Source organism: Chiloscyllium punctatum, chromosome 15, assembly GCF_047496795.1.
Source record: "Chiloscyllium punctatum isolate Juve2018m chromosome 15, sChiPun1.3, whole genome shotgun sequence".
Taxonomy (NCBI): Eukaryota; Metazoa; Chordata; class Chondrichthyes; order Orectolobiformes; family Hemiscylliidae; genus Chiloscyllium; species Chiloscyllium punctatum.
The window spans coordinates 85767678-85782321 of NC_092753.1; the positions used below are offsets into that span (position 1 = coordinate 85767678).

Below are 14644 nucleotides of genomic sequence, written 5' to 3' on the forward strand. Positions count from 1 at the left end.
AACAGGTCTGGCAGCATCTGTGGAGAGAAAGCACAGTTGACGCTATGGGTCCTGTGATCCTGGTGAATTTCTCCAGTAATTTCTATTTTTGTTTTAGATTTTCAGCATCTGCAGTTCTTGATTTTTCGTTTAGTGTTTAACTCACTGCAACATCTCTTCCGGGTATGCCCACCTTGAAGAAGTTCTGCTCCTCTCTGTGACAGAATTTGATCCATCTGGTAATTTACCCCACACAGCCTCCAAGCTCACAATCCCCCAACCCCGTACAGCCCGCTTCTACCTTCTTCCTAAAATCCTCAACAGGCTTCCATGTCCTTTTACTCACCCCCATACCCCAGGCCTTCTCATCACATGGGCTGCTTTTATTATAGCCAAACCATTTTCATCCACTAATGATCTCCATTAGTCCCCTTTGTCCTTGGCTCACAATTATCCATTCCTTTATCTTTGTCTCTCTGGATTTCACCTCCACCTATTGTTTACACTCTTTCCCCACCATCCCTCCCTTCTTTAGCATATATACTATCTTTTCCTAACTACAATCAGTTCTGAAAAAGGGCTATTGAACCTGAAACATTGACTCTGCTTTCCCTCCACTGATGCTGCCAGATATGCTGAGTTTCTTCAGCAATTTCTGTTTTAATTTAGATTTCCAGCCTCCAGAGTTTTCTTTTGGTTAGGGAGTTATCCCAATTAGTTTTGGCCAATATTTATTCTTCAACCAATGTTACAGCACTGAATGCAAAATTACTTAATTGGTTATAAAGTGTTTCAGAACATCTTCATTATGGGAAAGGTATTACATGAATGCAAGTCTTTCTTTCTGTTATACATTGATTATAATGCATGAAATACAAAATGGGCACAAAACGGTCTTACACCCAGCAATGAAATAACAAGCAGGTTTTTGTTTTAGTTTATAAAGGGTTAAATTTTAGTTCATACAGAAGTGAGAATTCCCCTTTTCTTCTTTGAATCAATGCTGTGCAATCTTTTACCTTCATTCATTACAATGGTGGCAACACCTCAAAAATGAAAAGATCCTACAGGACCACAGGGCTATTCTCTCATCAGAGACAAAACAACTTTTGACAGTTTAACCTAAGAATTCTCACGCCTCAGACAAGGGAAAGGTGAAAGCCCTGCATGGCAACCTCAGCTGGTGCAGGAATTGAACTCTGTTGGCAATAGTCTGCATTGCAGACCAACTGTCTAACCAATTGAGCCATAAACCCCATACTTCAAAAGTACCTCATCAGCTGTAAAGCACTTGGTATGCTCTGTGAACAAACAATTATAACTAGTTACTCTACAAATTAAACTCTAAACCCCACATAAATACACTTTTACACTCAAATAGGAGGAAAAATGCATATGGGCAGAGTGCAAAAATGGGAAAACAGCTTCCCAGGCTGTTTGTAAACCAGATCTGTTGGTTTACTTCTTCCTGATTTGAAAGTTTCTTCTTGACCTTGATTTTTTTCTGAATGCTTCCATCGGTTCACAAGAGACATGGTTCACAAGAGTTCACTTACAAAAACTCTGATTTATTTAATACAAAGTAACAACTTTGTGGGCAGCATGGTGACTCAGTGGTTAGCACTGCTGCCTCATAGCACCACGGTCCCAGGTTCGATTCCAGCCTGGGGTAACTGTCTGTTTACAGTTTGCACATTCTCCCTGTGTCTACATGGGTGTGCTCTGGTTTCTTCTCACAGTCCAAAGATGTGTAGGACAGGTGAATTGGCCATGCTAAATCGCTCATTAGTCAGAGAGAAATGGGGCTGGATGGGTTACTCTTTGGAGGGTCAGTGTGGACTTGTTGGGCCAAAGGGAATCTAATCAAAAAGAAAGGAGTTATAGAAATCAAAGTTGACAGTGTGTTGCTGGAAAAGCACAGCAGGTCAGGCAGCATCTGAGGAGCAGGGAAATTAACATTTTGAGCCAGAGCCCTGCATTCTGATGAAGGGCTCCAGCCCAAAACATCAATTTTCCTGCTCCTCGGATGCTGCCTGACCTGCTGTGCTTTACCAGCAACACACTGTCAACTCTGATCTCCAGCATCTGCAAACCTCACTGTCTCCCTACAGAAATCAAAGTCAGTCTTTCTTTCCCTAATACACGACAAACAAAAAAACTCAGGCTCTCAACAAACCTAGCAGCACATGAAACAGACACAACATCATATATGTGAGGATTATCTGCTTCACTACTAGGATGCATTAAAAAAATCAGAAACTCATTATCGTTTCTTCAAATTTCAGCTAAGTTATGCCTTCAAGAAAGAGGCGATATAGAGGCCCAGCTTACTCCATTTGGCGAAATAGAGTCATAGAGATGTACAGCATGAAACAGACCCTTCGGTCCAACTCGTCTATGCTGACCAGATATCCCATAAGACCATAAGACATAGGAGTGGAAGTAAGGCCATTCGGCCCATCGAGTCCACTCCGCCATTCAATCATGGCTGATGGGCACTTTAACTCCACTTACCCGCATTCTCCCCGTAGCCCTTAATTCCCCGAGACAACAAGAATCTATCAATCTCTGCCTTGAAGACATTTAGCGTCCCGGTCTCCACTGCACTCTGCGGCAATGAATTCCACAGGCCCACCACTCTCTGGCTGAAGAAATGTCTCCGCATTTCTGTTCTGAATTTACCCTCTCTAATTCTAAGGCTGTGTCCACGGGTCCTAGTCTCCTCACCTAACAGAAACAATTTCCTAGCATCCACCCTTTCCAAGCCATGTATTATCTTGTACTTCTCTATTAAGTCTCCCCTTAATCTTCTAAACTCCAATGAATACAATCCCAAGATCCTCAGCCGTTCCTCATATGTTAGACCTACCATTCCAGGGATCATCCGTGTGAATCTCCGCTGGACACGTTCCAGTGCCAGTATGTCTTTCCTGAGGTGTGGGGACCAAAACTGGACACAGTACTCCAAATGGGGCCTAACCAGAGCTTTATAAAGTCTCAGTAGCACATCGCTGCCTTTATTTTCCAACCCTCTTGAGATAAGTGACAACATCGCATTCGCTTTCTTAATCACAGACTCAACCTGCATGTTGACCTTTCGAGAATCCTCGACTAGCACTCCCAGATCCCTTTGTACTTTGGCTTTAAGAATTTTCACACCGTTTAGAAAGTAGTCTGTGCTTTTATTCTTTTTGCCAAAGTGCAAGACCTCACATTTGTTCACGTTGAATTCCATCAGCCATTTCCTGGACCACTCTCCCAAACTGTCTAGATCCTTCTGCAGCCTCCCCACTTCCTCAGTACTACCTGCCTGTCCACCTATCTTCGTATCATCGGCAAACTTCGCTAGAATGCCCCCAGTCCCTTCATCCAGATCATTAATATATAATGCGAACAGCTGTGGCCCCAACACTGAACCCTGCGGGACACCGCTCGTCACCGGCTGCCATTCTGAAAAAGAACCTTTTATCCCAACTCTCTGCCTTCTGTCAGACAGCCAATCCTCAATCCATCCCAGTAGCTCACCTCGAACACCATGGGCCCTCACCTTACTCAGCAGCCTCCCGTGTGGCACCTTATCAAAGACCTTTTGGAAGTCTAGATAGACCACATCCACTAGGTTTCCCTGGTCTAACCTGCTTGTCACCTCTTCAAAGAATACCAACAGGTTTGTCAGGCATGACCTCCCCTTAGTAAATCCATGTTGACTTGTTCTAATCAGACTCTGCTCTTCTAAGAATTTAGAAACCTCATCCTTAATGATGGATTCTAGAATTTTACCAACAACCGAGGTTAGGCTAATTGGCCTATAATTTTCCATCTTTTGTCTTGATCCTTTCTTGAACAATGGGGTTACAACCGCGATCTTCCAATCATCCAGGACTTTCCCTGACTCCAGTGACTCTTGAAAGATCTCAACCAATGCCTCCACTATTTCTTCAGCCACCTCTCTCAGAACTCTGGGATGTATCCCATCGGGGCCAGGAGATTTATCAATTTTAAGACTTTTTAGCTTTTCTAGCACTATCTCTTTTGTAATAACAACCATACTCAACTCAGCCTCCTGACTCCCTTTAATTGTTGGGATATTACTCCTGTCTTCCACTGTGAAAACTGACACAAAGTACTTGTTAAGTTCTCCTGCTATTTCTTTATCTCCCATCACTTTGAAGTGGCCCAATGTCTACTTTTGTCTGTCGTTTGTTTCTTATGTATTGAAAGAAACTTTTACTATCGTTTCTAATATTACTGGCTAGCCTACCTTCATATTTGATCCTCTCCTTTCTTATTACTCTCTTTGTTATCCTCTGTTTGTTTTTGTAGCCTTCCCAATCTTCCGATTTCCCACTGCTCTTGGCCACTTTATAGGATCTCTCTTTTTCTTTAATACATTTCCTGACTTCCTTTGTCAGCCATAGCTGTCTAATCCCTCCCTGGATAATCTTTCTTTTCATGGGGATGAACCTCTGTACAGTGTCCTTAATTAAACCAACAAACTCCTGCCATTTTTGCTCTACTGTCTTCCCCGCTAGCCTCTGCTTCCAGTCTATTTTTGTCAGTTCCCATCTCATGCCCTCATATCCCAACCCAATCTAGTCCCACCTGCCAGCAACCAGCCCATATCCCTCCAAACCCTTCCTATTCATATACCCATCCAGATTCCTTTTAAATGTTGCAATTGTACCAGCCTCCACCACTTCCTCTGGCAGCTCATTCCATACATGTACTGCCCTGTGCGTGAAAAGGTTGCCCCTGAGATCTCTTTTATATCCATCTTTCCCCTCTCACCTGAAACCTATGCCCTCTGGTTCTGGACTCCCCCACCCCAGGGATAAGACTTTGTCTATTTATCCTATCCATACCCCTCAGAATTTTATAAACCTCTATAACATCACCCCTCAGTGTCCGATGCTCCAGGGATTACAGCCCCAGCCTGTCCAGCCTCTCCCTGTAGCTCATATCCTCCAACCTTGGCAACATCCTTGAAAATCTTTTCTGAATCCCTTCAAGTTTCACAACATCCTTCCGATAGGAAGGAGATCAGAAGTGCACGCAATAATCCAACTGTGGCCGAACCAATGTCCTACACTCAATACTCTGACCAATAAAGGAAAGCATACCAAACGCTTTCTTCACTATCCTATCTACCTGTGACTCCACTTTCAAGGAGCTATGAACCTGTACTCCAAGGTCTCTTTGTTCAGCAACACTCCCTCAGATTTGCTTTCCCAAAATGCAGCACCTCGTATTTATCTGAATTAAACTCCATCTGCCACTCCTCAGTCCTCAGGCAGAAACAAATAGAAGATTTTGTGGCTTCCAAGCCATGTGGGTATTCTTCACCTGTGAAATTACTGACGGCAGAGAGATATTCAACCACAGAAACATCCTCTGCTAGTTCCCATCCTCAAATCATACATGGTTACACACACATGAACTAAATAGTGACCAGAAAGTTTGGTACAACTTCCTAAAGCAAAACCCTAAAGTTAATTTGTTTTAGAAATTAACTATTCAGTTGTAAGAACCACATACGTTCGTTCGAGGTCTGCCGGCGAACATGATCATAGAACTTGGTGTTGTTGGAAAACATTCCTCCACAGTTGGGGCAGGAGACAACCTTCTCCTGTGTGTGACTCCTCAGGTGCTCACGAAGTTTAAACTTGATTTTAAATGTAGCACCACAACCTGGAGCATGAATAAAATGTGAAAAACAAGTTTAAAAATGTCTGGAAATGTACATTTTTCCTACTATCTTACAGGACAGATTTGTGCTGGTGGTGGGGATTTGCATTCAGCCCTTTGTGCCTGTGCCAATCATTCAATGGCCATTTCATTAGAATTAAAACAACACACTGAAGGGATACATTGGGAGAGGGAAAGCAAAAATATTTCCCACAAATCAAGCTGCAAACCGGCTATCCATAAGACCATAGGTTATGAGTGAAGAAGTAGGCCATTCAGCCCACTGATTCTGCTCCATCTTTCGATCATGCATGATGTGTTTCTCAACTCTATTCACATGCCTTCCCTGTAACCCTTGATCTTATAACCAATCAAGAAGCTATCTGTCTTAAATCTAATCAATGACTTGGCCTCCACAGCCTTCTGTGGCAATAAGTTTCACAGACTAATTACCTTCTGTCTGAAAACATTCTGCCTCATCTCAGATCTAAAAGTTCTTCTGAGGTTGTGCCCTCGAGTCCTAGTCTCTTTTTCTTGTGGTAACATCTTCTCAACATCCAGACCTCTCAGTATGTTGTAAGTTTCAATCAAATACCCTCTCATTCTTTTAAGTGCCCTCGAGTACAGACCCAGAGTCCTCAGCCGCTGCTCCTTTGTCAAGCCCTTCATACACAGGATCATTCTTGTAAACCTCCTCTGGTCCCTCTCCAACGCCAATATATCCTTCCTTAGACACAGGGTCCAAAACTGCTTTCAACATTCCAAATGCAGTCTGATCAGAGCGTTATACAGCTTCACTAGTGTATCTCTGTTCTTGTATTCTAACACTCTTGAAATGAATGCTAACATTGCATTTGACTACCTAACCACCAACTGAACCTGCATGCTAACCTTAAAAGAATCCTGAACTATGGCTCCTAAGTCCCTTTATACTTCAGATTCCTGAAGGCTACACTTCTATTCTTCCTACCCAAGTGCATAGCCTCACACTTTGCCACAATGTATTCCATCTACCACTTCTTTGCCCACTCACCTGGCATGTTGAAAGACCTTCTACCGACTCCCTGCTGCCTCTCCACTTATCTTTGTGTCATCTGAAAACTTAGCAACAATGCCCCGAGTTCCTTTATCCAGACCCTTAATATATGATGTGAATAGTTGTGGCGCCAACACTGACCCCTGCAGACCTCCAATCGGCACTGGCTGCCAACGTGCAAAAGACTACTTTAGCTCTATTGTCTACCTTTTGCCAGTAAGTTAATCCTCTATCCATGCACTTAACGCCATGGATTCTGATCTTATTTCGCAGCCTCCTGTGTGAAACAATGTTAAATGCCTTTTGGAAATATAAATAGATCACATCCGCTGGCTCTCTTTTGTCTAACTGGCTCGTTATCTCCTCAAAAGAATTCTAATAGACTTGTCAGGTATGAACCCCCTTGATGAAGCTGTGCTGACTCTGCCCTATTTTACTCTGTACTTTCAAGCACTTGGCAATCTCATCCTTAATAATGGACTCTAAAATCTTACCAATGATCAAGGTCAGGCTAATTAGCCTAATATTTCCTGTCTTCTGGCTCCCTCCCTTCTTAAACAGGGATGTTACATTAGCCATTTTCCAGTCCTCTGGTACCTTGCCTGATTCCGGTGATTCCTGAAAGATCACCACCAATGCCTCCACAATCTCCTCAGCTATCTCCTTCCAAAACGCTGGGGTGTAGTCCTTTAAGGCCTTTCAGCTTCCCCAGAACTTCTTCCTGAGTGACGGCTACTACAGTCACCTCTGGTCCTGACTTTTTTGAAGTTCTGATATGCTGCTGGTGTATTCTATGAAAACTGAAGCATTGTACAGAATCTTTGACAAAATCTTCTTCCTGCTATCAGCTTAGTCAATTAGTTGTGCCCTTGCCTCAAAAGATCGAACTGCATGACTTTCTAAGTTTAAGCTGACACTTCAGCTTCGTAGCAGGGAATGCTATATTTGAGTTGTGTTAAGCATTTTTCTTTAAATTTGAAAATATCTTTTCGGACTGAAAGAAAGAAACATTTGTCTCAAAGATTACACCCCAAAGCACTTTATAACTCACAATGTACTTCTGAAGTACAGACACTATTGTTAGAAATGTGGCAGGCAATTTGTGCATAACAAGATCCCAGAAAAAACACCAAGATAATGATCAGATTTGTTTTAGAAGGCATCAGCAGTATGATAAATATTGGAGGGATGTGAAGAAGAGTTCTTAGCTATTGTCAAGAATGAGTCTCAAATGAACTTTCACCAGAACATAGAACAATACAGCGCAGAACAGGCCCTTCGGCTCTCGATGTTGCGCCGACCTGTGAGCTATTCTCAGCTCGTCCCCCTACACTATCCCAAAGTCATCCATGTGCTTATCTAAGGATTGTTTAAATCTCCCTAATGTGGCTAAGTTGACTACATTAGCAGGTAGTGCATTCCACGCCCTTACCACTCTGCGTAAAGCCTTTGATATCTCTCTTAAATTTATCACCCCTCAGTTTGTAGTTATGCCCCCTCATACACGCTGAAGTAATCATCCTAGGAAAAAGACACTCACTGTCTACCCTATCTAATCCTCTGATCATCATATTGTTTAAGTGAGCAATTTAAAACAACAGTCGCAGTCATAGACTCATAGGGATCTACAGCACGGAAACAAACCCTTCAGTCCAACCCGTCCATGCCAACCAAATATCCCTACGCAATTTACTCCCACCTGCCAGCACCTCGCCCATATCCCTCCAAACCCGTCCTATTCACATACCCAGTCAGATGTCTTTTTTAATGTTGCAATTGTACCAGCCTCCACCACTTCCTCTGGCAGCTCATTCCATACACGTACCACCTTCTGTGTGAAAAGGTTGCCCCTTAGGTCTATTTTATATCTTCCCCTCTCACCCTAAACCCATACCCTCTAGTTCTGGTCTCCCCTACCACAGGGAAAAGACTTTGTCTATCTATCCTATCCATGCTCCTCATAATTTTATAAATCTCCATAAAGTCACCCCTCAGCCTCCGACGTTCCAGGGAAAACAGCCCCAGCCTATTCAACCTCTCCCTATTGCTCAAATCCTCCAACCGTGGCAACATCCTTGTAAACCTTTTCTGAGCCCTTTCAAGTTTCACAACATCTTTCCGATAGGAAGGAGATTGGAATTGCAACGTAACCTCCCAACTCCTCTACTCAATGCTTTGACCAATAAACGAAAGCATACCAAATGCCTTCTTCACTATTCTACCTACCTGCGACTCCACTTTCAAGGAGCTATGAACCTGCACTCCAAGGTCTCTTTGTTCAGCAACACTCCCTAGGACCTTACCATTAAATGTGTAAGTCCTGCTAAGATTTGCTTTCCCAAAATGCAGCACCTCGCATTTATCTAAATTAAACTCCATCTGCCACTTCTCAGCCCATTAGCCCATCTGATCAAGATCCCATTATAACTTGAGATAACCCTCTTCGCTGGCCACTACACCTCCAATTTTGATTTCATCTGCAAACTTATTAACTATATCTGTTATGCTCACATCCAAATCATTTATATAAATGATGAAAAGTAATGGACCCAGCACTAATCCTGTGCCACACCACTGGTCACAGGCCTCCAGTCTGAAAACCAACCCTCCACCACCGCGCTCTGTCTTCCACCTTCGAGCCAGCCCTTTAATCTCAAGTGCTACAACCGAGTTCAATATATTGTATCAGTTGCATGACACTATGATCTTGTGCTATAAATTCTGTGTCTTATGATCCTGCCCCACGAGCTACCTGACGAAGGAGCAGTGCTCTGAAAGCTAGTACTTCCAAATAAACCTGATGGACCACAATCTTGGTGTTGTGTGATTTTTAACCAACTTCATGGAGTCAGAGGGAGGAAATTACAGCAGACAGAATTTGCCTGCCACAAAACAATGCCTTGGGAATGTGGTCAGTGAGACTCAGGGGCATTCCACTTTGGGGGTGCTGCTAGGAGGAGGAGGGGAGAGCCATCATTCCACAGCTGCTGTGATGCATACCTCATCGCTTCTGGATAAGAGATGCATCAGTACAGAACTGGGAAATAAGGTCTGTCAGGCTGCAAGCAAGTTTTGGTCCAACAATACTAAAAATAAAAGTTATAGTAAAGTACTGCAGATGCTAGGAACAAGAAATAAAAATGGAATGCATTGCAGGTCTAGCAGCTTCTCACTAAATCTTTTCTCTCTCCACAGCCAGCCCCCTTGATTATCATCAGTATTTTCTGTTCTCAGTAAGAAATCTGGAATTTCTACCTTTGATGTCTAAAAAAGATTTAAACAAACATGATTCCAATTGTAAATGAATAAAATTGAGGTTAAGAAGACATTTGAGCCCAGAATTAAAATGTAAACTTTCTAACTTGCTGCAACTACCTGCGTCACCCAGTTACCTTTCCAGCAGCATGAAATGGTTTCATTTTTGTTAGGAAGAGTTTCTTTATCTGTGCACTGTCCATGCATGTCCACATGCCGGTAAAACCATTCTGGATTATCAAATGTACTCTAGAAACAAAAAGTAAATTAATGCTGTACATCTCCATGGCTCTATAATACACAACTAAAGTATTTCAAGTAGGGGTTTAAAAAATAACAAGCGTTACGCCATCAGGTATTGCATTTGAAGGTTTGAATACATATACGGTCATCAAATATCAACACCTCGACTTCACAAATATTTCACATTGTAGAAATTCCAAATAAGGTTAAGACAATTGACAGAGTAAATACTCAGACTTATACAATGCACTGTCACATTGGAACACTTCAAATCTCAAGATAAAAAAAAAAGAGTTCAGCATGGTTCAATGAGCATGGTTTAGTAAGCAGCACTCTCCCCTCAGACCACTCTCTCCTCAGACTCAAAAGACCGTTAGATCAAGTTCCAAGCTAGAGACTTGAGGACAAATCACATTTTATATTTTAGTGAGACATTGAAAAAGTGCTGCATTGTCTAAGGTGTAGGTCGACATAAAAGAGCAAGGAAATTGACAATATTTATCACTCAACCAGTAACCCTGAACCTGTTTTTTTGCCACATTACTGTGTACAAATTACTGCTTTCAACATCATAACGGTTATGTATTAAAAATACATACTGTAAAGCACACTATGTGTGCTATGATTATGAATGACACTTTATACTAGTAAATTCTTTCTTTCACAATGAGGTATTTCTGAAGTTCTGTGACTAATATAGACAAAACTGAAATCCAATTATATTTTGAATGTTGAACTTTTAGCTTATTTCTTTATTTTCCTCGTTTAAACTATGAAAGACTTTAACGTAAACTATAACCTATTTCTTTAATTTTCCACAATCCTATGAAATAATGTTTAACTTTTTAACTCTGGTTTCTTTTACTACTTTGTACCTAAACCTTTTTTGTTCCGAGGTACTTTGGTACATAAAATGGCTCCATGTATGGCAAAATTATATACTTTTCACTGTACTCCTGTACTTGAGTGAGTACATGTGACAATAAAGTCTGAAAACTAATAAAAGTCTGAAAGTCTAAAATCTTCTTCAACACCCGTCCCCCAAGATTATTCTCATCTTCTGTCCAAAAGTAGTAATGCTTGCAAGGTAGTTTTGTGGATCAGTGATTGCCAATAGTAAAGTATGTTTCTGTCTCTAGCTGATGTTCACAGTGAATCACTGGTTAATATCTATAAATTTGGTTAACTAAACTAAAAACCTTTCATTCTTGGGTAGTCAGCATTTATTGCCCAGACCCGGTTGTTCCAAATTTGTTGCAACTAAGTTGCTTGCTGGGCCATTTCCAGCGGATACTTAAGAGTTTAAAATATTTCTGTGGGATTGATGTCATGTCTTGGCCAGATCAGGTAATGATAAGCATGGGAAGAAGACAGGAAAGTAGAGTTGAGACCACAACTCTTTCAGAAATGATTTATCGAATAGTTAAACAGGCTCAAGAGGCCAAATAGCATTTTTCCAAGTTCTATGTCGTATAATGGCAGGTTTCCTTACCATTAGGATGACAGCAGTGCGCCAGTTGGATTGTTATGTCAATCTGACAGCTTCCTTGTTGCTTTAACTGATAACCAAAACTCCTCTCAGTTTTTGACGCACCAAGACATGTAAAAGGCCAACACTCACACTAGATGGTAGTCAAGGTACTACAATTGAACTTTCCTGGGCTGCTGGTGTCCACGTTCCATGAATGAATAAAAAAAAGTCAGGGTTCAAGTATAATGATTTTTAAATGATATACTCTGGAAAATAAACAGTGTGAAGCGATGAAATGATCAGGTTCTGAAATGTTGCCTTGTTTGGACTATAGCCTGCCAGCACTGTCTAAGCAAGACACCTGTGGGTGACAATTAGCTGTAGAATCCCACTAAGAAATGGCCAATGCCTCTTGATTAGAAAAGGAAGAACAAAAGATATTTCTCAGATTCTGTTATCAGACTTTGTAGGGACAGGGCATCTTGGTGTGTGCTCCATGAATGGGGATTTGATTCTCTCACTCCTTAGCTCAAAAAATGCTTCCATTGTCAAATGGTGGAAATGCAGGTTGATAAGTTTATGTCAAAGTCAACAGGACCTTGGTAAATGACAGGACTAAAAGTTTGCTTTCTTAATAAATGAGATGCAAAGACAGAGGAGGAAACAGGATAGTGGAGAATAGGGTGGACTGAGCAGCAAATTAGGTACAGAAAGAGAAGTAATGAGAGAGAAAGGATTATTTGATTAAAAGAGCATCAAAAATTAAAAGATAAAGAATTGTAGAAATGACATAGATAGAAGGGAGCCATTCGAACCATCCTGTCCATGCCAACTTAAAGACACTCAGGATATAAACATACAGACATCACTCAAATTTCATCATTAAAACGTCATTGTGTTTTTATACTCTAAAGTTCCATGGTAATTTTAATTTGTTTTAAAAGTGTAAATGCAGCAACTTCATGAAAATCACACAGAGGTTAAAAGCAAGCTGTAGTAGCAGAAAAGCGGAATAAATTATCTAGCCACTTTTGAGACTTTGTACTTCTGGGATATTTCTTATGCATCCCAATCACTGATTTTTAAAAAAAATAACCACCCAATGATAGCACATACACTGAAGAGCATAATAAGTAATAGCAGAAGTGAATTATTTGGCCCTTTGAGTTTGTACCACCATTCAATGAGTTCATGGTTGAGGAGATAACCCTTTACTTCTACGTTCTTGCCTTTTTCCCATGAACAGTAATTCCCGATTAAAAACTCACCTATCTTAGCCCTGAATATACTTAAAACACACAGCTTCCACAGCCCTCCATACAGAAGAATTCCATCAATTCCTCCTTATTTCTGTCCTTACCGGGCAACCTGTTACTCTGAGATTGTGTCTCTGGTTCTAGATTTTCCCAAAAAGGGAAACAACGTTCCATATCTACCCTGATAAGATGTTAAGAATCTAAATCGATACTCACATCGCAATGCTCCCACTGACAGGTGAAGGTCTCTGCAATCTCTGGAATCAAGTTCTGGTTCTGGTTGTCCAGAGAACACACAGGAAGATCTGGACGTAGGCGCTGCAGCTCCAAGCCAAAATATTTCAGCTTAGCATGATAGCTGTGGAAGTTTACATGCACCACCAGTTCATTGGGGCCTTCTACAGCCAGGAAACCACAGCCCCGCCAGAGGCACTGGTACTCATCTGAAAGGAGAATGTAAGAGCAAAGGATTCATTATTTGACATAATCGTCTTTTATTATTAGATTAGATTACTTACAGTGTGGAAACAGGCCCTTTGGCCCCACATGTCCACCCCAACTCGCTGAAGCGTAACCCACCCAGACCCATTCCCCTACATTTACCCCTTCACCTAATACTACGTGCAATTTAGCATGGCCAATTCACCTAACCTGTACGTTTTTGAATTGTGGGAGGAAACCGGAGCACCTGGAGGAAAGCAGACACGGGGAGAATGTGCAAACTCCACACAGAGTCACCTGAGGCGGGAATTGAACCCAGGTCTCTGGCGCTGTGAGGCAGCAGTGCTAACCACTGTGCCACCGTGCCGCCCATAATGAGTGTTTGGTTTTGGTGTCCTTATCCTTGGTGCTCTTCTAACTATAGGAATTGCACTGCTGCTTAGGGACCCTCCCATAAGTTCACTTGGAGAAGACTGAATGCACCACTGGAACTCTCACAATGCTTCAGACAAATTACTGTATACACTCGAGTAATAATCAATCTCACGTAAAAGTCGACCCCCCAGTTCTAGCCAAATAACCTGGAATGTTCCATATATCTCTCATTAAAGTTGACTCCAGTTCTGCACAGATAACAGATCAGTGTTTATGAGTCAGTGTGTCAGCCATCACGGCTCGCTCCAGCTTTCCCGTCTGCTGTTCCACTCTGTTCCCTCTCTTCCAGTCCACTGGCTGTTGTGTTCAACTCCTGTTTTCAGAATTACCATAATTCGTTTTGTTTTCTTCATTTGTTTAGAGATAAATTGGGATTCTGCTAATGATACGATAAGAATTGTGATGGGCATGAATTTCAGCCCCTCAAAAGATCACATCCATGTAATAGCTGAGCACAAATATTTAACATTAAAACTCAGGTAAAGAAATTTGACTATTACTCAAGTATATACAGTCATTTTTGAAATACAAAATGGCTGCTTCTCTTCAAATAAGAATCATCAGTTTGGATATTTAAGACTTTCTCCATGCACATCTTTACATAGCTTCACCTGTATCTGGTACTGTTTCACCAAAATAAAGACTTAGGGAGTTAACCAGACACCTATCACTACTATCCTTCCAATGTCTCTTCTCCGCAATTCACTAAACTCTGACTCACACATCTTGCGAACAAAAGGTTAGTTATTGGCATTTTGCCATTTTGAATCAAAAATCTTAACCCATGCACATCCCAGCTTCAAAAACATTCTACGGCAAGCATAACTGGATTGGAACTCTTAA

The 14644-nt window shown here is 41.6% G+C and overlaps 1 protein-coding gene across 6 annotated transcripts in view; it reads right to left on the reverse strand.

The window, feature by feature from the left end:
- LOC140486485 (histone H4 transcription factor-like) overlaps window positions 1-14644 on the reverse strand; it is a 59254-nt gene that overhangs the window by 21854 nt on the left and 22756 nt on the right. For all 6 annotated transcript variants that reach the window (XM_072585710.1, XM_072585711.1, XM_072585708.1 and 3 more), the window contains exons 3-5: window positions 13142-13368; window positions 10093-10204; window positions 5515-5667 (exon numbers count right to left, since the gene is read on the reverse strand). In XM_072585710.1, the coding sequence (XP_072441811.1) occupies window positions 5515-5667; window positions 10093-10204; window positions 13142-13368 (492 nt within the window). The remainder of the gene's footprint in view (window positions 1-5514; window positions 5668-10092; window positions 10205-13141; window positions 13369-14644) is intronic.